Raw genomic sequence first — 20,890 nt, 5'->3', positions numbered from 1 at the left:
TATGTCTTATCTATGTGCAAGTACAATACTAAGCAGCCCCTCACCCAATGTATGTTGGTTGCTCATCAGTATTTTGCACCTGTGCAATGCTTTTTCATATTGCAATTTGGCAGTCTGCATGGTAAGGGATGTGGCGCCTCTACCCATCCTCGTATTTTATATCAGCGAGTATAGCCGCTGGCAGTGATTCCCCGTCATGATACTGTCTGAAAAAACACATTACTACTTTCCCCATCATGAAATGTTACCAAATTGGTTACAAAGTTTCTATGGAGACTGTGTTGCTGAACTGGAGTAGTGTGTGATACTGTCCATCTAAGCTCTTAGAACTCTTTCACACGGACGTATTTGCGTGTGCAATAGACAGTGAATAGATTTCAATAGTTTCGTTCACATGTGAGTATTTTGTAAGCACATTTTTGGCCGTGCAAAAAAGATGCTTTAAATTTCTGCGCATTTGCAAACCTAAGATCCCCATAGAGGTCAATGGGGAGGGGGGAGGGGAATGTGTGCGCAATACGCAAAGAGATGCGTGAACCACTGCGTAATTCCACTGGAAAAAGAACACATGGAATTAATTAGCCATTTGAATTATTATGCTTGTTTGATGCGCGCAAATAAATATGTCCTGCGGGGAAAAAAAGTACAGTAAAATACGCTAATACACACGCAAAATAGCATCATTCATAGCTGAAAACAATTGCGCTAAGTTGCGTGTGAAGCCGACCTTATGTGATATTGTTGGCTGAGTTGGTGTATCTAAGCTCTTAGCATTGCACATGGCGTGTGTGATACGCTATGACAATACGCCTGTGTGAGCCCTTAACCCTTTCCAATCCACTGTCTGACTTCTTCCTACATTCTGATTGAAGCTTGTACAGCTCTAATGTCAGAAGATGTACAACAGTGTATTCTTACCGTCTATTGCCAGCCACTCCGCTGTTGGAGCCTCTCTGGCGCACACACACTGGCTTTAACCAGCAGATGGCACCGTTGTATAACAGCAAAAAGAGAAAGCCTTTTAGGAAACCCTGAATTCAAAATTGGATTGGAAAGGGTTAATGCGTTACAGTCTCAGATTTATAAATCATTTCTCTTAAAACAATTCTCATTTCTCGCTAAGAAAATAACCTCCTCAATTGTTTCCAGAGGACTCCTAGTATGAGTCTCATGAGGATCTGTGCCTGTGGCTAATGACCAGGACCGAGGGTCAGTCAGGGGTCATTATAGCAGCGGATGATAGAAAACCCCTTATAGAGAAAGTTGCAGTTTGGGATAAGACCCTCCGTCACACTGCTGCACACTGGTCATAAGGGGTCGCAGATATCGGATACTAATGCGCCGGCCGCTCGTCAGCAGAATAGGGTATAGCTTTCTAACTGGTGGGGGTCCATTTGCTGGGGACCTCACTGATACTGAGAACATCCCGGAGGTCTCTGCATGAATGGAGCTGCAATTGCAGGTATTTTAAGGTGACAGGTGTTACGCTTGATGTCATGTTATCATTGTGACTCTTCTCTGCTCTCTCTTTAGAAGGACGGGCGGACGAGAGCGCTGAATATTGTGGAGGAGCTGGTGACATCAGAGAAAGTGTAAGTACACAATATACTGAACCCCGACATAACCGAAAAGTATAGGAACCTATAAAGCATAAATGTAGGATGACAAAGTCTATGTGCAGACCGGAGGTGTATATCAGGACTACTCCCTGACATATACCTCCAGCACATCGCCATGCGGTGTCCTATGTCCAGCATTTGCTACAGTGTTACAATATATGTTTTTTACCACACCCAAGAATCCGTTGCACTTTCTTGAGGGCCTTTTAGACTATCTTCATATCTATGCCAGAGGATCCGTTCAAATCCAGCACAAAATCAGGGATAAAAAGTGCAGAATATTGCGCTATTTCATGCACGGAAAAATGCCACGTGGCATGCTGAAAGCTGGACGGACCCAGTTGTAGTCTATTGGGTTCATCTGGTGCCGTTTAAATCCAACATGTGCCGAATCTGGTGCTGCTGGTATTTTCATTGACGGAGCTGTACAACAGAAGTGATAACGTGAATGTGAATGAAGAGTAAACAGTGCGATTATCGGGCAAGAACACTTGTAGGAACCTACGTTTGCTTATCCTGTCAAACTTTAAATGCTCATCCATCGTCTCATCACGTGCAGCCAAAAGAAAGCCTCGTTCTCTGCAGCGCATCTCACCATGTGAATGGGGAACAAATGATCATATGAATGATTGTTCGTCCCCCATATATTCGGAATCACCATGTGTGAAGACTTGGTAAGCGAATGTTGATCTTATCAATTGGCGCTTGTTAAACGGCTCAGATTAAGCCATCGAAAACAACCCTTAGTGAAGCGGCCTGTTTTGGTCCTACAGACAACAATTTGGGGGCGAATTTCATCTATACTTTTCAAAAGCCAGAACATTTTTATTTTTCCGTTGACATGGCCATATGAGTGCCCGTGTGAAGGAGGCCTTAGGCTACAAAGTCGCACGATTTTGACGCGTTGCGACAATGCTATAAAGCGCATGCTTGTGAAGCCCATGCTTTCTATGGGTTAAATCACACATGAGATGTTTAGTAGCATGCGACATCTCGGCACAAAAACCTCGCGGGTCCGGTGATATACACGCGACTTATGAGGTTTTGTAGCCCATGTTTCCCAATGGAGTCTTCCTCTCTGTTGCATCGCATCGCACGAAAACGTGGCTTTCGTGCAGTGCGATGCAACTTTGACAATAGGAAATCTTCTCCCTGGGTCCCTGGCACTATTGTCCTGCACCACTTCTGGCGGGGATTGAAAAAGGACAGCACTCTAAGGTGATGTATACTTTTTTTTTGTTTCTGTAGCTAGGGCTTATATTTGGGGTATATTTGAAGACTTTGCTTATATTTGCAACTTTGTAGCACCATATGTGACTTTGTAGCGCTACAATATCGTGGTATCACTGCGAGAAACCACAGCAGTATAGCACGGAGCCACAATGTGACGTCACTGCGATTTTCATGCGCCGATGCCTTGTCGCCCGTGTGAACAAGGCCTTAATGACATGAAAATTTTTTTCTGCGGGTCGGTACAGTTACGACAATACCAAAATTCTGCAGTATATTACTCCTTTATTTTTCCATGGACGGAGCTCTGTTAGGTCTTATTTTTTGCGTGGCGAGCTGTAGTTTCTATTGGTACCATTTTGACATACATATGGATTTTTAAACACTTTTATCGCATTTTTTGGAAGGTTGAAATGAAGAGAAAAAGCAGTCCTTCTGCCATTGATTTCTGTTTTATTTTTACAGCGTTACTCATGCAGCATAAATGACATGATACATTTTTTTCTGTGAGTCAATATGAATCCAGCAATATCAAAATGATATAATTTTTGTAGGTTTTTCCACTTTTGCATAATAAAACCCCTTTTTTGAGGAAAAAAAATGTTTTTCCATCACTTCATTCAAAGTCTTAGAATTTTAATTTTTCCACGGATGGAACTCTGTGAGGACTGTATGTTTTTTTTTGCATGCACCATCCCTATGACATAAATGTATGTTCATTCGTGGGAACTTCTTCCGAGGCAGGATGTACATTTACATCCTAGGGATCGAAGGGGTTAAAGGCCTTTTACATGGCTCAATGATCAGGCAATGTTCCTAGGATGGTTCTTTTGCCGATCAATGGGCCATGTGAAGGTTCAATGGGCCATGTGAAGGTTCAATGGGCCATGTGAAGGTACCGCTGAACACCTGACATCTAGTGATCATATCTTTATACATCACAGAAAATGATAGTTGTGTCTCCGTATGAACAAAGGACGGGCAGCTAGCAATAATAAAGCTTTATGGAGGACAGATAATCATATAAATGATTGTGTGATGACTCGGTGAGCGAACGCTAATCTTGTTCATCAGCGCTTATTGCGCAGCTCAGATTACGCTGCACAAAAGGTCCTTTGCATAGAAAAAAACGTATGGCAGACCCTCTTTTGGCCTCTGTTAGGTGAGTGGATTCCTGCTACTACGAGTGATGTGAGCAGAGCCTGAAATCAGATGCCTGAAATCTATGGCTCCTCCATTGTTGTAACTACATCTCCCAGCATGCTTGAGATTATGGTAGGAGTTGCAACTTTGATTCCCCAGTTTCTTTGAAACTGCAAGACTCTTCTGTCTATTCCTATTGCTCTGACCTAAATAAATAAGATAAATGAGGTTGTGCTGGATTCATGCCGGATTATCAAAATCATTACATGCCAGATTATCAGATTTTCTGAACCATTGAATAGAAGATTAAAGGATTTTCACAGTATTTCAATAAATCAGGTTCTCTTCTTGTGTTTCCTTCCAGATACGTGGAAATGTTGCGGCGTCTGCACACGGTAGGTCAATCAATTATTAAATTCAGTCAGTTCTGTAGAAAGGCTAGGACCCCGCATACCAAGATAGTTTTCTGAATGGTGGCAGTCCGACCACTGGGTTTCCCACCAATTCCAACAATTTGGATCCTGAAGGTGCTTGCATGAATGGAGCTGCAGTCGCACATCTACTATCGCTCCATTCTTTGCAATGGGAACACCAGAGGTCAACAAGCTCTTGAACTCGACAATCTTTGTCGCATCCATTGAAATGAATGGAGCTGTGGTGCATGTGTGACTGCAGCTCCATTCATGAAAGGACCTTTGGGACGTTCTCAAGAACGGTGGGGGTCCCAGCAATTGCACCCCCACCAGTTAGAAAGTTACATCCTATTCTGTGGATAATGTTCTATCTTGGTATAACCCCTTTAACACCTTCCCGCTACAGGACGTAAGTTTATGCCCTGACTGGGAAGGGGTTCCCACAAATAGAAGTAAATGTATGTCCTATAGATGACACATGCTCAGAAACAGCCTGCACTATCCACAGCGGAAGACAACTGGGACTAACAGCCAGCCTTTTGCTGCAACCGCGTGGATCTGTGAGAACACCGATCCCCACTGTTAGCACCTTGCATGCTGTGATCAATGTTGATCATGGCATGTAAAGAGTTCACAGAGGGAGGACATTCCCTCTGTGACATCATAGGGTCTCCGCTAGGTAATCACAGAGGGCTGATCGGTTGCCACAGCAACTGGACTCCAAACAATGGCATCTGGGTCTGCCATGGCCTGTGATTGCTATAAATAGCAATAATGCATTGCAGTACAGAAGTACTGCAATGTATTATCAGCGTGACCATAGCATCACAGGTTGAAGTCCCCTAAAGGGACATAAAAAAATAAAAATGCAATAAATCGGACCATATGTAACTCAAATTTGTACCAATAAAAATTCCAGGAAGTAAGCCCTCAGAGCTCAATTCATGGAAAGATAAAAAAGATATGCGACTTTGAATGCCGTGATGCAAAAAATAAATGTCTAAAAAAAGATTTATTGTGAAAAAAACTAATATAATATAGAATTTTGGTAATGTCGTAATCATACCAACCAATGGCGAAATTCAGGGTTTTTTCTCTGTCCTCCAAAAAAAATTATCACAAGTTATACAATGCATTACATGTACCCCAAAAATAGTAACATTAATACTATACCTCATCATGCAAAAAACAAGCCCTCATACAGCCACGTTGAAATAAAAAATAAAGTAAGTTATGGCTTTTGAAAAGTGGGGATAAAAATCTTCCAAAAATCATCATATCCCAAGGAACCAAATAGGTCACGTCACTAAGGGGTTAAAAGGAGTTTGTCAGCGCATTGACCCTGTTTAGACTAAAACTAGGTATGGCTGATATATGGCAAAAAATTTTCAGTGGATTTTCAATGGATGTAACCCTTTGGTTGCGTTTTCAGAAGCCAAAAAAAATCTGTACTTCCCTTTAAATCCAGCAAGATTTTACTTAACTTCTCAGAAAACTCCTTTAAATTTGGACAATTGTTAGATGCCTGAAAACTGCCCACTGATTGGCTGTCCAAAATGCCACCATCAAATGGAAATAGTCCACCATCCAATGGAGTTTGGGAAAGTAAAGTAGTTCTCCTTGTGTACAGTGCTGCTGCATATGTTGCTGCCATATAAATAATGTATCAATAAAAGGAATAGCTTTGCTCCTGTATTCTTAGAGGGTAACGCAGGGAACTGGTGCTGATGGCCGTAACAATACACAGGAGATGGCGCATATAAATAATCAATGCTAAAACACATTCAGCAACAGCTTTAATGTGCTTGAAAGTGAGAGCGCTAAACACATTGTCACATACATAATTAAACGTCCCACAGATTGCTGCTATTATCATCAGCTGGGTTTATCACATAGCTGAGTGAAGGATGTCCACATCAAGCAGGAGCATAGTCACAGATCTGCGTACTCAAGAGACCCTTCTGTATATTGTACTGGTGGCTGGGGGAAGATAAGAGAGAGAGATGAGTACTGCTGCTCATAATATTAAGGGAGGGTAAAACCTGTGGAGCTGTAGTGACGACTGGGATAAGGAAGATCAATGGAGCTATAGGAGATAGGGGCTGCTAACTGGAAGAATGTGACCAGAGTATTACTCAGATTATATATCAAATAAATAACTACTATAATACTGCCCCCTATGTACAAGAATATAACTACTATAATACTGCTCCTATGTACAAGAATATAACTACTATAATACTGCCCCTATGTACAAGAATATAACTACTATAATACTGTCCCCTATGTACAAGAATATAACTACTATAATGCTGCCCCCTATATACAAGAATAGAACTACTATAATAGTGCTCCCTATGTGCAAAAATATAACTACTATAATACTGCCCCCCTATGTACAAGAATATAACTACTATAATACTGACTCCTATATACAAGAATATAACTACTATAATACTGCTCCTATGTACAAGAATATAACTACTATAATACTGACTCCTATGTACAAGAATATAACTACTATAATACTGCCCCCTATGTACAAGAATATAACTACTATAATACTGCTCCTATGTACAAGAATATAACTACTATAATACTGACTCCTATGTACAAGAATATAACTACTATAATACTGCTCCTATGTACAAGAATATAACTACTATAATACTGCCCCCCTATGTACAAGAATATAACTACTATAATACTGCCCCCTATGTACAAGAATATAACAACTATAATACTGTCCCCTATGTACAAGAATATAACTACTATAATACTGCCCCCTATGCACAAGAATATAACAACTATAATACTGTCCCCTATGTACAAGAATATAATTACTATAATACTGTCCCCTATGTACAAGAATATAACTACTGTAATACTGCCCCCTATGTACAAGAATATAACTACTGTAATACTGCCCCCTATGTACAAGAATATAACTACTATAATACTGCCCCCTATGTACAGGAATATAAGTACTATAATACTGCCCCTATGTACAAGAATATAACTACTATAATACTGCCCCCTATGTACAAGAATATAACAACTATAATACTGTCCCCTATGTACAAGAATATAACTACTATAATACTGCCCCCTATGCACAAGAATATAACAACTATAATACTGTCCCCTATGTACAAGAATATAATTACTATAATACTGTCCCCTATGTACAAGAATATAACTACTGTAATACTGCCCCCTATGTACAAGAATATAACTACTGTAATACTGCCCCTATGTACAAGAATATAACTACTATAATACTGCTCCTATGTACAAGAATATAACTACTATAATACTGCCCCTATGTACAAGAATATAACTACTATAATACTGCCCCTATGTACAAGAATATAACAACTATAATACTGTCCCCTATGTACAAGAATATAACTACTATAATACTGCTCCTATGTACAAGAATATAACTACTATAATACTGCCCCTATGTACAAGAATATAACTACTATAATACTGCTCCCTGTGTACAAGAATATAACTACTATAATACTGCTCCTATGAACAAAAATATAACTACAATAATGCTCCTATGTACAAGAATATAACTACTATAATACTGCCCCCTATGTACAAGAATATAACTACTATAATACCGCCCCCTGTGTACAAGAATATAACTACTATAATACTGCCCCTTATATACAAGAATATAACTACAGTACTATAATACTGCTCCCTATGTACAAGAATATAACTACTATAATACTGCCTCCTATGTACAATAATATAAATACTATAATACTGCTCCTATGTACAAGAATATAACTACTATAATGCTGCCCCCTATATACAAGAATAGAACTACTATAATAGTGCTCCCTATGTGCAAGAATATAACTACTATAATACTGCTCCTATATACAAGAATATAACTGCTATGATACTGCCCCCTATATACAAGAATATGACTACTCTAATACTGCCCTCTATGTACAAGAATATAACTACTATAATACGGCCCCCTATGTACAAGAATATAACTACTATAATACTACCCCTATGTACAAGAATATAACTACTATAATACTGCCCTCCTATGTACAAGAATATAACTACTATAATACTGCCCCCTATGTACAAGAATATAACTAATATAATACTGCCCCTATGTACAAGAATGAAACTACTATAATACTGTTCCTATGTACAAGAATATAACTACTATAATACTGCCTCCTATGTACAAGAATATAACTACTATAATACTACCCCTATGTACAAGAATATAACTACTATAATACTGCCCTCCTATGCACAAGAATATAACTACTATAATACTGCCCCCTATGTACAAGAATATAACTAATATAATACTACCCCCTATGTACAAGAATATAACTACTATAATACTGCCTCCTATGTACAAGAATATAACTACTATAATACTACCCCTATGTACAAGAATATAACTACTATAATACTGCCCTCCTATGTACAAGAATATAACTACTATAATACTGCCCCCTATGTACAAGAATATAACTACTATGATACTGCCCCCTATATACAAGAATATAACTACTATGATACTGCCCCCTACAGACTCATATATATTTTGTGCAGGAGAGCATTATTCTGAGCACCCGCTACACATGAAGGTTTTTGTCCTCTTGTGTACACACCGGGTTGGTCTGAGTGTTTCCTACGCAGTATATAATTATCATTCATGTAATGAGTGGACTCGGGTCTCGGCACCAGGAGATGACGCCCGCTGGCTCTGTGGGACGTCGCTGCGTGCCAGCTGTTCCATGCTAATGTGCAGAGCTGGATGTCCGGCCTTGTATGCTGGCAGAAGAAGTCCTGGGCGAGGATTTGCGCGACTATCAATGGAGGACTTATGTAGCTGATCGTTCCTCTGTTTTGGAATGTCAGGCAGCTCGGCCGCGTCCCCTCATGTGACCTCCCCATTCATTGTCTCGCCCCTCAGCTCGGAGCCCAGTTATTTGTTTCCATAATAGAATCAGTCATTACACCCCAACGTAGAGGAACGTAGGCTGAGGATGGTAATGAAGACAGCATTAATGTGGCCATGACGAACAGTGGGTTGTCATGGTAATAGAAGCCTTGTCATAGATATCGAGGGTCAGATTTGCTAGATGTGTTTCCATTCACTGACAGCAAGCAGCAAGTTTAAAAATGGCAAACAATCAAATTATCTCTTCTGGTGTCCTTGAGTCCCATCATTTCTTGTACTCTAGTCACATCCAAGGCTGCATTTTAAATTCTACTGGCTGTTGCTAGGTGACAAACCTACCCATGCTACTGTCGGTTAGATAAACGCCTACCCATTGCGCACAGTATTTTGCTGTCTGGCACTGTGGAAGATGTACATTTTCTCTATACCAGTCTACTGACCAGTGGCACGTAAAAACACTACTTCTTCCACAATGCAGCGCAGCAAAACCTGTCCTGCGTAAGCACTCAACTAGCAGGTAAATTGCAAGGACATAAGGCCCTTCAGCCTGAGCCCTAAGTGGAAAGTTAGAGAACTGTGAATGCAGCTTTGGTTGTGATTGGAGTATAATGTAACTGAAGATTGGTACATGCATAGTAAGGTGCTTTTACACCTAGTGAGGAATATTTTGCCGCAGTGGATGAGCACACAATGACACAGTGAAGGTAAATTAAATCTGGATATTAATCCGGTAATCGGTGACAGGCTAGACTATTGGGGCGCTCATGAAGTAAATGGGTGTGGCAGGTACCAGGCTTAATGCCACATCTCCCCTCCCTGACCTTCCTGCGGGCATCAGACATAATCAGCACAATGTTGGTTGTTGCAGTAGAATGGCACAGCGTGGGAGTCTGAGGTGCCACTGGATTGGCAGGTATCCAGGCAGCCAGGTCGCTTCTATGCTAGATGTGGGTCCTGCCTCGCCACCGTCTCTTCTGAACTGATGGGAGGACGGGCAGCTCCACACTGCATTCATGTCAGTATCTGTATACACCACTGTGGATCAGTACAGGATAAGTAATGTATGTATACAGTGACTCTACTAGCACAATAGTGAGTGCAGCTCTGAAGTATAATACAGAATGTAAAGCCCCATTTAGATGGGAAGAATGTCAGGCAAATGATGGATGCCCGACACTCGTCCCCGCACATACACGCTGCTGTGCTCCTGCACAGGAGCTTGTATCGCTGGCTTACAGCGGGGCGGCAGGAGCAGATTTCAGCCCCCCCCTCCCACCCTCCCCCAGCATAAACCATGAGTTTAACTATGACAATGCAGTGTAAATAGCAGCTGTTCAGTATTGAACAGCCACTATGCTAACTGAATGGATGTGCAGGGACGAGTGTCGGGCATCCTTTGTTTGCCCGACATTCGTCCCGTCTAAATTGGGCTTAAAGGGGTTGTCCCACGAAACAAAGTGAGGGTAAGCACTTCTGTATGGCCATATTAATGCACTTTGTAATATACATCATGCATTAATTATGAGCCATACAGAAGTTATTCACTTACCTGTTCCGTTGCTAGCGTCCCGGTCTCCATGGTGCCGTCTAATCTTCAGCGTCTAATCGCCCGATTAGACGCGCTTGCGCAGTCCGGTCTTCTCCTTTGCTGAATGGGGCCACTCGTGCCGGAGAGCGGCTCCTCGTAGCTCCGCCCCGTCACGTGTGCCGATTCCAGCCAATCAGGAGGCTGGAATCGGCAATGGACCGCACAGAAGCCCTGCGGTCCACCGAGGGTGAAGATCCCGGCGGCCATCTTCACAAGGTAAGTAAGAAGACGCCGGACCGCGGGGATTCGGGTAAGTACTATCTGTTTTTTTTTTTTGATCCCTGCATCGGGTTTGTCTCGCACCGAACGGGGGGGCTATTGAAAAAAAAACAACCCATTTCGGCGCGGGACAACCCCTTTAACTCAGGATCAGTACAGGATAAGTAATGTATGTACACAGGGACTGCACCAGCAGAATAGTGAGCGCAGCTCTGGAGTATTATACAGTGGTTTGAGGTGACCATCTTGTAAGGGCTCACTCACAGGGACGTATATTGCACACGTATTATGTACATAGTTATCATGTGCGTAATATGCAGTGTTAAAAGCCTATTGAATTCTGTTTGGCTACTCACAACTGCAGCAGCATGTCCTATTTTGTTGCATATTAGCTGGGTTATACACACCAATATTGGCAATGGGCACGTAATACATGGGCGACATACGCCCATGTGGGTAAGCCCTTACATGCTTTTGCACTTGTTATTGGTCATGTGTTTATTTCTTTGATTGTTTTCTGCTTCATAATTATAGTTATAAGTTTCGTCCTGAGACATTTTTAGCGCAGTCTGATGGGTTTATATGTGTGACATTAATGCGTTGCTATTGTGAGATGCGCTGCAGACGCTGGGTTGGTGTGAGCGTTGTGTGTGGGAGGTCAGGGCGTCCATTGTCCTAGATAATCACAGGATGAACAGTTTCTGCCCTGATAATTCAGCTTCCTGCCGTTGCCCCTTTAATTGTAAGATGTTCTCTCGTGTCTGGGATAATTCAGTCCAGTCTTCAAGGAAATGACTCTCCAGGTCGTGAAGCTAATCCAGTGCAGCCAATGGCCGACCTTTGAAGGTTCCAGATGAAAAAACTTTGGGACCATTTTGACAGATCAGTGGAGTGCTACACTCATCCTAGATGGGGAAGGGGGTTCATCTGCAATACATGTTTCTATGCCTCATACATAGGATAAGGTTTTGTGTTCATATATGATTTTATGTATCTGGCAGCAACACAGTGGAGACCTACAGTCTTTTTCCATGTGACGTCACAGAGAAGCATCCATTCTCCCTCACTGTGATTCAGTCTGCACAAGTGCTAAACCTATCTTGCTGCTTTCAGAGAGTGCGTACAGATAGTTGTTATAAGCTCCTATGTAAGGGACTCACCATAAAGGGTTAAGACTGCCTTAGAAATGGGAAACCTGAGGTTGTAATGACCTCTAATGGCCAGTTTGAAAAACTTAATTTAGATATTGCCTACTGTGTGCTGTGCTTTGATTGGCTGTTGAGAGGTCACATGTTTGGAAGGTCCTAGAAAGAAAGACTCAGCAGCCATAAAGAGCAACCGCTCTTAGTAGGAGTCCAGGCACAGCTGGACTCCTACACTAGGGCCCACCAGCTTTTAGCTACTTCCAAATGGATGGATGGATGAATGAGAGATAGATAGATGCACACAGTTCCCTAGGAGGTCACAGGTTTGGAAGGTCCTAGAAAGTAAAAGTGAGGAAGTTTGGACCGTACAGCAGATTTGGGCACATAAAGCACCAGAAGAATATAAGAACTGTCAGTGCTAAAGATAGAAGCCCCACCCCCAGAACCCAGAACCATTCTTGCTGCACCACTAGGAGAAAGTACAAGGGCTGTGCAAGCGTATGGAGGTGCTGCTTAGGAGCTTCCAGCAGAGGTGCAACAGTATGCAGGGGAGCTTCTGGGACCTGCTGCTTGAAAAGCGCAACAGTCTACAGAGGAGAAGCAGCAGGCTGTGGACTTACGAGACGAGGACTGCCTGGAACCACCAACGAGAGAGGGAAATACTGCGCTATGTACCAAGCCAGGTGGAAGTACAGCATCCCAGCGGAGGCACGCCAGTGTGGGGGAGACCACGGGTAAACAAGATGGATGTCACGGGTGGCTCTGCGATCTCTCCTTGCAATGGTGGCTGAGGGCCTGGCTCAGTTGCGTACAGTAGCAAAAAGAGGTTACTATGGTTAGCAATTATCAAGGGTGGTTTGTCACGTGACGCCAGTACCTCTTCCTTAATGGACTCACATTAAGTCCTGGTAGCTTTGATTTGCAAACTGGAGGTACTCCGTTTACTTCAGCTTTTAGTACATCAGTAATGGCAGAAGATATTCCTTTGCATAGACAATAACGTTGATCCAAGTTTTACTTTAGTACAATACAGTTTACACTTCAACGCTCTCGCTTTCTGTGCATTTAAAGATTACTCAGTAGGAATTCCCACAGTCCTAGTTATCTGAGGATTGACTTCTTGAAGATAACTATGCAGTGATTAACTTATTTTAGAGATGGGCCCTTTTCACTTCACCTGACTTTACTTTTAACAGAGGCTCATGCAACTCACTGTTGTATAGATGTGTCCCAATTTTTCTCGTCCACACTGCGCTTGATTTGGAAGCAGTTAAATGCTTGCTTCCAATTGCGGACAACGTTAATCCTCTCCACAGTGGGGTGAACCACCTCTCACATCCTACTCTGACAACAACCTCCTCACTAATTCCTCCTCCTTCACTTCCTGTCTTCTGTTTCGCACTTTATCTCCAAACTCCTCCTACCATCCTGCCACGGACCTGCTCACTTTCCCGCTCTTGGCTCTGACCCTTCCTCCTCTAACAATCAGGAATAGAATGACAAGCAGCTAATCAGCAGCCAGCTGTTGCCAAGACGTTAGCTTAAGCTCATGAAGAAAGGGAAAAGACAGGGTCTTTCAGAAGTACACCTTCTATGTCTCAGTATGAGCACATAGCCAGGTGCTGCAGGACTCGTGACTGTGTGGCTACCCTGGAGGACCCCCCGGGCCACTACAGAAGTATGAGGGCTGTGAAAAAGAACCCATTTTTGAGAGCCTTCCTGATCCTTGACTAGCCTGGGTCAGTCAAAGGGAGTACTTCCACGCAACTTACTGTAAGTAAGGCTGATCTCAATCTGACAATAGGTATGCACACCACAAAACAATTAAAAAGTTAGCCCACAGGCCTGCTGCAGCCAGGGCAGGGACACTAGTGGACGTTCAGACAGCTCTCGCAATATCTGGGCTTGACCACATGGATGCGAACAGAGATAGACATATTAAGAGGACTTTAGCCTGGAAATCCAAAACAGTGACACCAGAGTTTAATTTCAGCTGTGACACAGACCTATAGTTTTGAGAAAAGTGCAGCGCTGATCCGTTATAGAGGAACTGTGTATTTTGTTACGTGATTTGTATGTTTGTTTAACCATTTACCGCCCCAAGATGTACAGCTGTCATTGGGTATTCAGGGTTTACATGAAGCGGGAGCTGATCCCACTCCATACAATGCGGGTGCCAGCTGTCTTTGACAGCTGACACCCGCCTGCAACAGCCACAATCTGCGTGAATGCTGATCACGGCTTTTAACCCTTTAAATGCCTCGTTTGGCGTTCTGGGGTTCTAAACAATTTCCCTGTGATGAGATCGTAAGGTGCCAATCAGTTTCCATGGCAGCCTGGGGCCTTTTAAAGGCTCTCAGGGCTGCCATGCAATGCAGATTGCCAATGAAGCCATGCCTGTGGCACTGTTTGATAGATGCCATTGTCAGAATGTAAGTACAGTATAGTGCAATTATTGGTATTGCATTATACTCTGAGTGATCACAAGTTCAAGTCGCCTACTTAAAAAAATAAATGTATAAAAGGAGTTTTAAAAAGTTTTATTAATTATTAGAAAAAATAAAAGGTATTAAAAGTTTTAAAAAAATTCCCATATTTATAACAAAAAAACATATTTGGTACCACTGGGCCTGTAAAAGTCTGATCTATCAAAGTAGCATATTAACACATATCTGTTATTATAACTTATTCATATTTGTAAATAAATATTGTTCATTGTGGTTCCTCCATCTGCTGCATTGTATCCTGAATCTTGCATTGACATACCACCACCTGCGACACCTATATGTGCTGAATTCAGTATTTGCACATATATTACCCCAAACAGAGGTGGAAAAGTATAAGATAGATGGGTAGACAGTGGCATAACTATAGGGGTCGCAATAGTAACCAGGCTCATTCACCAGAGGATCCAAAGGCCCCCCTTGCCAAGGTACACTGGAGACAAACTATACTACCGGTAACTAGCCCAAAGCAGCTGCAGGTCAAGCTTAATTACTCCCTCTTTTGCTGCCGTCTGACACACCACAGTTTATGGGACACACGCAGTCAGCTTATGGGAACACCGTTACTTTGGAGGTACTATTTGGGGGTAGAGTTAATTTGGAGGCACTGTTCGGTAATCGAATTTCCTTGGTGACAAAGATTTGGGGTCTAAATTACTTAGAGGTAGGTTACTATTATATGTTGGGGGGACAGAAATAACACTATCTGGGAGATGACTTAAATTGAGTGGACACTATATGGCGGCAGAATCACTTTGGGGCACTATTTGAGGGCTTAATTACTTTTGGGGGGCACAAAGGGGGCAGTATTCGGGGTATCAATTACTTTGTAGGGACACTAATAGTTTTGGGGCACAGAATTCACATTGTTAGTTCGTGGGGGCACAGACAGGGTATAGTTATTTTGTTGGGGCCATATATATTATTATTAATTTCTAAGGGCACAATTTGGGCATTACTACTGTGTATGTATGTGTAGGAAGGGGGGAGGCAAAAGGTTCTGGACAGACCACCATCAGCAGCCACAAAGAGCGGTTGAGGTGGGGGCACAGCTGGACTCCTACACCAGGGCCCACCAGCTTTTAGCTACTCCCTTGTGAATGTATGATAAAGAGATAGAGAGATATATAGATATGAGAGTGACAGATACTGTATATGCACACAGTCCCTTGCATCACGGGGAATCTTGGGATTGTCGCAGTGACAGTTCGCTTGTATTATTGCTGTTTTCTTCCACCTGCAGCAACATAAGTTCAGGGAAGGTCATTTTCTCCAGGAACATCTTGTATTTGGCTCATGGGGGTTGGGGAGGATATAATCCATTCAGCTCACTGGGATCTGGTGATTGATGAGCAAGTCTTGTGCCTAATCCAAAGAGAAAGGACAGCAGTATTCATGCATAATGGAGGCAGTTATGGAGAATATAGAGCCGCTCACTGTCATAGGCTAAGAAAGAGAGATGGGGTACATGCCGATATAGATGTCGGTCTATGGGGGTTTATCACTAAGCTGTGGGATTCTGTAGGGTGGGGGGGGGTCCATCATAAGTACTGAAAACAGCACTGTGATGGAACCCCAGTGAAAAACGCTGTTGAAGCAGTGCCTAAGGGGACGACCACCATAAGGGAAGCAAGCACATGGTCCAGATGATATTATATCCATCGCCAGGACTAGCATGCAAGAGTGAGGAGTAATTATCGTGGTTCTTCTTCCGCAGTATTCGTGGTTCACATTGGCGGTGGATATAATCAAATCAATTAAATACGTTGAAAATAGGTGTTCTGTTAACTGATCCTATAAATCCGCCGCAGACCCCGATAACCACTCCACTAACTGCCTTTATTATTCCCCTAACTGCTTTTATTACCAGGACAGTTTTTTATGCCGATTTACAGTAACTGTTCCTCGTACCGCCACCTTAAACTACTTAAAGGAGAGATCCACCTTAAGTGATCTCCTGAGGTGACTTTTTTATCTCAATCTCACACTGGCTGTTCAGGACTGCACAATCCAGCTGGTGTACTGCCATGTGCAACCGCACTACAGAGGCAGACCGTGCAGCTGCTAAGGGGCCCTTGGAGAGAGAGGGCCCAGCCCAGGTTGGTCTGCAGTTACTGGTTGGAGGTTGGTGGAAGCAGGACTACCTTCCCCACGGGAACTGCATTGTTGGCAAATAAAAGGGTGAGGAATTAGACCAAGGGCCATGAAATAGGACAAGGAGGGGAAGCCAACACAAGACCCTTCTGTTCTGGATGGCAATCCCCAGCACCATGATGTGGGGCCCATTTTGATATCTGCTGGGGGGCACCATTCTAAATACACTGCTAGGTCAACGCAATGCTATTTGGGTGATGTCAGTCTGTACAATAGCTTTTTCCTCCTCTCTAAGATAGTGACTCATAGCAAATACAAAAATAAGGCCCCTTTTCAGGAACTGCCTGACCCCACCCTACTTTTACTGATACCATTTTCCACTTCCCTGTCTGTTAAGGTTGCAGCCCCTGTGCAGGTTCACACCACCCATTAACCCCTTAGAGACCGCCAATATACCCAGTTTTAGGGTTCATTCACAAGAGCGTAGGCGTTTTTACGTTTGCCCACCAGCACCGTAAAACCACGTAAATGGGCGTTTTTCCACAATCCCGGCCAGCATTTTCTCGCCCATTCACACGACCATGAGCGTCATTTTTAGAGAAAAAAATACGCTGCACCATGGAAAAAACACTCGCTCTGCAAAAATCCTCGGGATACCTTCCAATGCCTATATAGAGGCACCTGTAAGCTTTTTGCAGCATTGAATGCTGCTAAACTGCCTCCCCCTCTGTTTTTTCCCCCTGCTCCCATAGGAGTCTATAGGACCTGCCAGTGTATATTGGCCAAAAGTTAGTTCCAGAACTATCTTTTTGGCCACTGTACATATGCCAGGCGTATTTTAGTCACGTATGTTCTATTTTCAGCGGGTCAACGTTTTTACGTGTCGTATAATTACCCGTTTGAACGAATGCATTGGAAACCAATGCCTCAGATGGTCGCGAATATACGGTGGGGCATAAAAACATGGCGAATATGCACTTGTGTGAATAAGTCCTTAAAAAAATGGCATTTTTTCCCTGTAAAACTCTTTTTAAATAGATAAAATACTAATTATCCTTTTAAAAAGATGAAAAAAAACAAAACAGCACATAATAGGCATTACCGCGTTCGTAACGACTCAGATAATAAAAATATTTTGTTATTTATCTCACATGGCGATGCCATAAAATAATTTTAAAAAGTAACGCTAGAACTGTTATTTTTATTTCATTCGCCTCCCAAAACAACGCAATAAAAAGCAACCCAACAGTCACATGTAGTTTTATTGGTACCATTTTGAGGAACAACTCTTCCTGCAAAAACAAGCGCTCACAGAGCTCCATTGCCAGAAAAATACAAATTTAGAATGTTTGATTTTCTTTAAAAACATCTTTTTTTGTGCTAAAGTAGTAAAAAGTAAAATCTCTATAAGGCCAAATGCAGACGGCCCGGTCGGATTCCAGCGGGATGCGACCTTGTGCCCCTGCAGTAATCTCTGGTTTACCTGTCCGGCGTCTTCACTCCGTGCTGTGGATGTGCCGGCTGGCGCACAGCCACACAGGCGCAGTGCAGAGGCGGCGCGTCAGCAGTGAAATAGGACATGCCAAGATTTCCACCCCGTGAGCGGAATATCGCAGTTGATTTCCGCTCGTGGGCATGGAAATACATTTTTCAATGCATGTCCTATGGGCTGTATTTGCTGCGGGATCCGGAGCTCCAGATCCCGCAGTGCAAATACGCCCGTGTGTATTAGGCGTAAACTTGGTATCGCTGTAATCGTGTGGATCAACATAAGAAAGTTATCAGGTTATTTTTACTGAATAATTAACACTCTAAGAACAAAACCCTAAAAACAATGGTGGCAGTGTCCTGCTCTTAGAGCAAATAATGCCCACCTCGATGAGATGCTACATGGGAGGATCCCAGACAAATTGCAAGATTGCGATTAAGGGCAAGTCGGGCGAATGGGCTTAGTCACTTAGATGAATGAAAATGAGCGCAAGGTTTACAGATTGAATTATATTTTTATCACTGCCATCACGTGCCAGCGCAGCGTCTTCGCCCTCTTCATTTACAATCTTGTAAAATCAGGAACCAATTCTGCTTGTTGATGGAGATTGTTACTTGACCCCCCAGACCAGGAATCCTCAGCGTCCCGAAAGTGGCACATCTATACTAATAAAGCAGAAGACGCTTCGCCTTTAATATATTCTTTTGGCAGAGTTAGAGGTCATCACTGCGCAATTCTCACTATATTCCAGGAATAGCCAAGTGTGAAGTCAGCATGGAGGTCGGTAAATTGCAGTGTTACAATAGTCACCATCCCCACCTTACAGTCCGCTAGAAGTACAGAGAGAACTGTTTAGCAGGAAGGACAGCAGCTTCCTGAATTCCACGCAGGTCATGTGACATTTCCGACCGTCCTGGTGGCGTTGCGAATCTGCATTGAGGACAATGGGCTGTTTTTGGTACTTGGCAGCTTTATTTGTGTATAGAGCTGTTGATTTCAGTGGACATGGGTGATCAGTAACTCAATGGAACATGGGGAACTAAAGGTCTCAGCATTTCCAGTTTGAATCTAAAGCCTGACAATATAGACGGAGGATTGAATGGCTGCAGCAGAATACTATATAATACTGTTGCTGTGTTGACTGACATGTGGACATTGGGCCTAAATTTGCTTTTTGCCTCATTGTTTTTTTCTGACTGCATCTGGATCAACATGGGGGGGGGGGGAGGAAACAGACTGAACTGGATGGACATTTGTCTTTTTTCAGCCTAGCATACTGTGTTACTATGATATGACTACATAGTGCGATGGAGGTTGGTCCTTTTATCGCTCTTCACATGCACTTAGCAGTTCCTGTTATGATACAGGGTGGCCACAGATAATTATCCCGCCACCATACTCCTATGGAAGCTTCTAAAAGACAATCTGTCTGTTGCCCATAGCAACCAATCACAGCGCAGCTTTCAATTCTTATGCTGCTGAGGTAAAATGAAAGCTACTCTGTGAGTGGTTGCTGTGGGCACCTGACAGGTTCTCCTCAGCTTCCATGAGAGTGCGGTCCTGGGATACTGTGCTGATGGAGTGTGAGGTGGAGCGTGTAGTAGGAAGCTATATATTACACGCACACATATACACGCAAACCTAAGGCCTGTTTCACACGGGCTACAAAATCATCGCTACAAAACGCATGTATGTGAAGCTACAAAACATCTTTCATGTGAAAGAGGCCATTGGACACCATGGGCTTCACATAGATGCGTTTTGTAGCGATGATTTTGTAGCCCGTGTGGATGCAGCCTTAGGGCTTCTACCCACTATTGGTTTTTTTTTAAACGCTGCGATATTACTGCGTTTTTTTAATGCAAATGTCAATGAGACTTTCCTATGTTAAAATCGCATTGCACAAAAATGGCAGGTTTGCGCTTCTGTGATTTTTGTGCAATGTGATTTTAATATTAGAAAGTCCCATTGACATTTGCATTAACAAAACGCAGCGATATCGCAGCGTTAAAAAAACCCTAGTGGGTAGAAGCCCTTAAGGACGCTTTCACAGGGGTGACAAAATTGCAAGATTTTCTCACGATGCGACAGTGTTACAAATCGCATGTATGTGAAGCCCACTGGGTTCTAGCAAATTTTTGTAATTTACAATGCGGGGGAAAAAATCGTGGTATGCTCTATACAGCCGCAATTTGCGATGTCTTGTAGCCCATGTTTCCCTATGAAGCCTTCCTTTGTGTTGCATCACATCGCACAAAATCGCAGTTTTCGTGCAGTGCGATGCAACTTTTACAGTAGGGAAAAAACAATACATGACCTAACAGGCGCTGTTCACTTCGTCGTACTTCTCCAGCAGTTCTGTGACACTTGTTTGCAGTTTTCAGCCACCGCTTCCTGGTCAGGGGGTTAAAAAATCCTGCCTCCAGGAAGCGCTGGCTCTGATTGGCTGAGCCGTGGCGCTCGAGAAACAATCACTGCAGCACTCGATGAAC

General features: G+C 42.9%; 1 protein-coding gene across 2 annotated transcripts in view; it reads left to right on the top strand.

The window, feature by feature from the left end:
• Positions 1 to 20,890, top strand: part of FGD5 (FYVE, RhoGEF and PH domain containing 5) — a 145,909-nt gene that overhangs the window by 60,702 nt on the left and 64,317 nt on the right. For both annotated transcript variants that reach the window (XM_066597012.1, XM_066597011.1), the window contains exons 4-5: positions 1,534 to 1,592; positions 4,357 to 4,387. In XM_066597012.1, coding sequence (XP_066453109.1) covers positions 1,534 to 1,592; positions 4,357 to 4,387 — 90 coding nt within the window. The remainder of the gene's footprint in view (positions 1 to 1,533; positions 1,593 to 4,356; positions 4,388 to 20,890) is intronic.

The sequence above is a fragment of the Eleutherodactylus coqui genome, chromosome 3, assembly GCF_035609145.1.
Source record: "Eleutherodactylus coqui strain aEleCoq1 chromosome 3, aEleCoq1.hap1, whole genome shotgun sequence".
NCBI lineage: Eukaryota > Metazoa > Chordata > Amphibia > Anura > Eleutherodactylidae > Eleutherodactylus > Eleutherodactylus coqui.
Note: the sequence above shows the minus strand (reverse complement) of the source record. Positions and strands in the feature narration are given on the sequence as shown.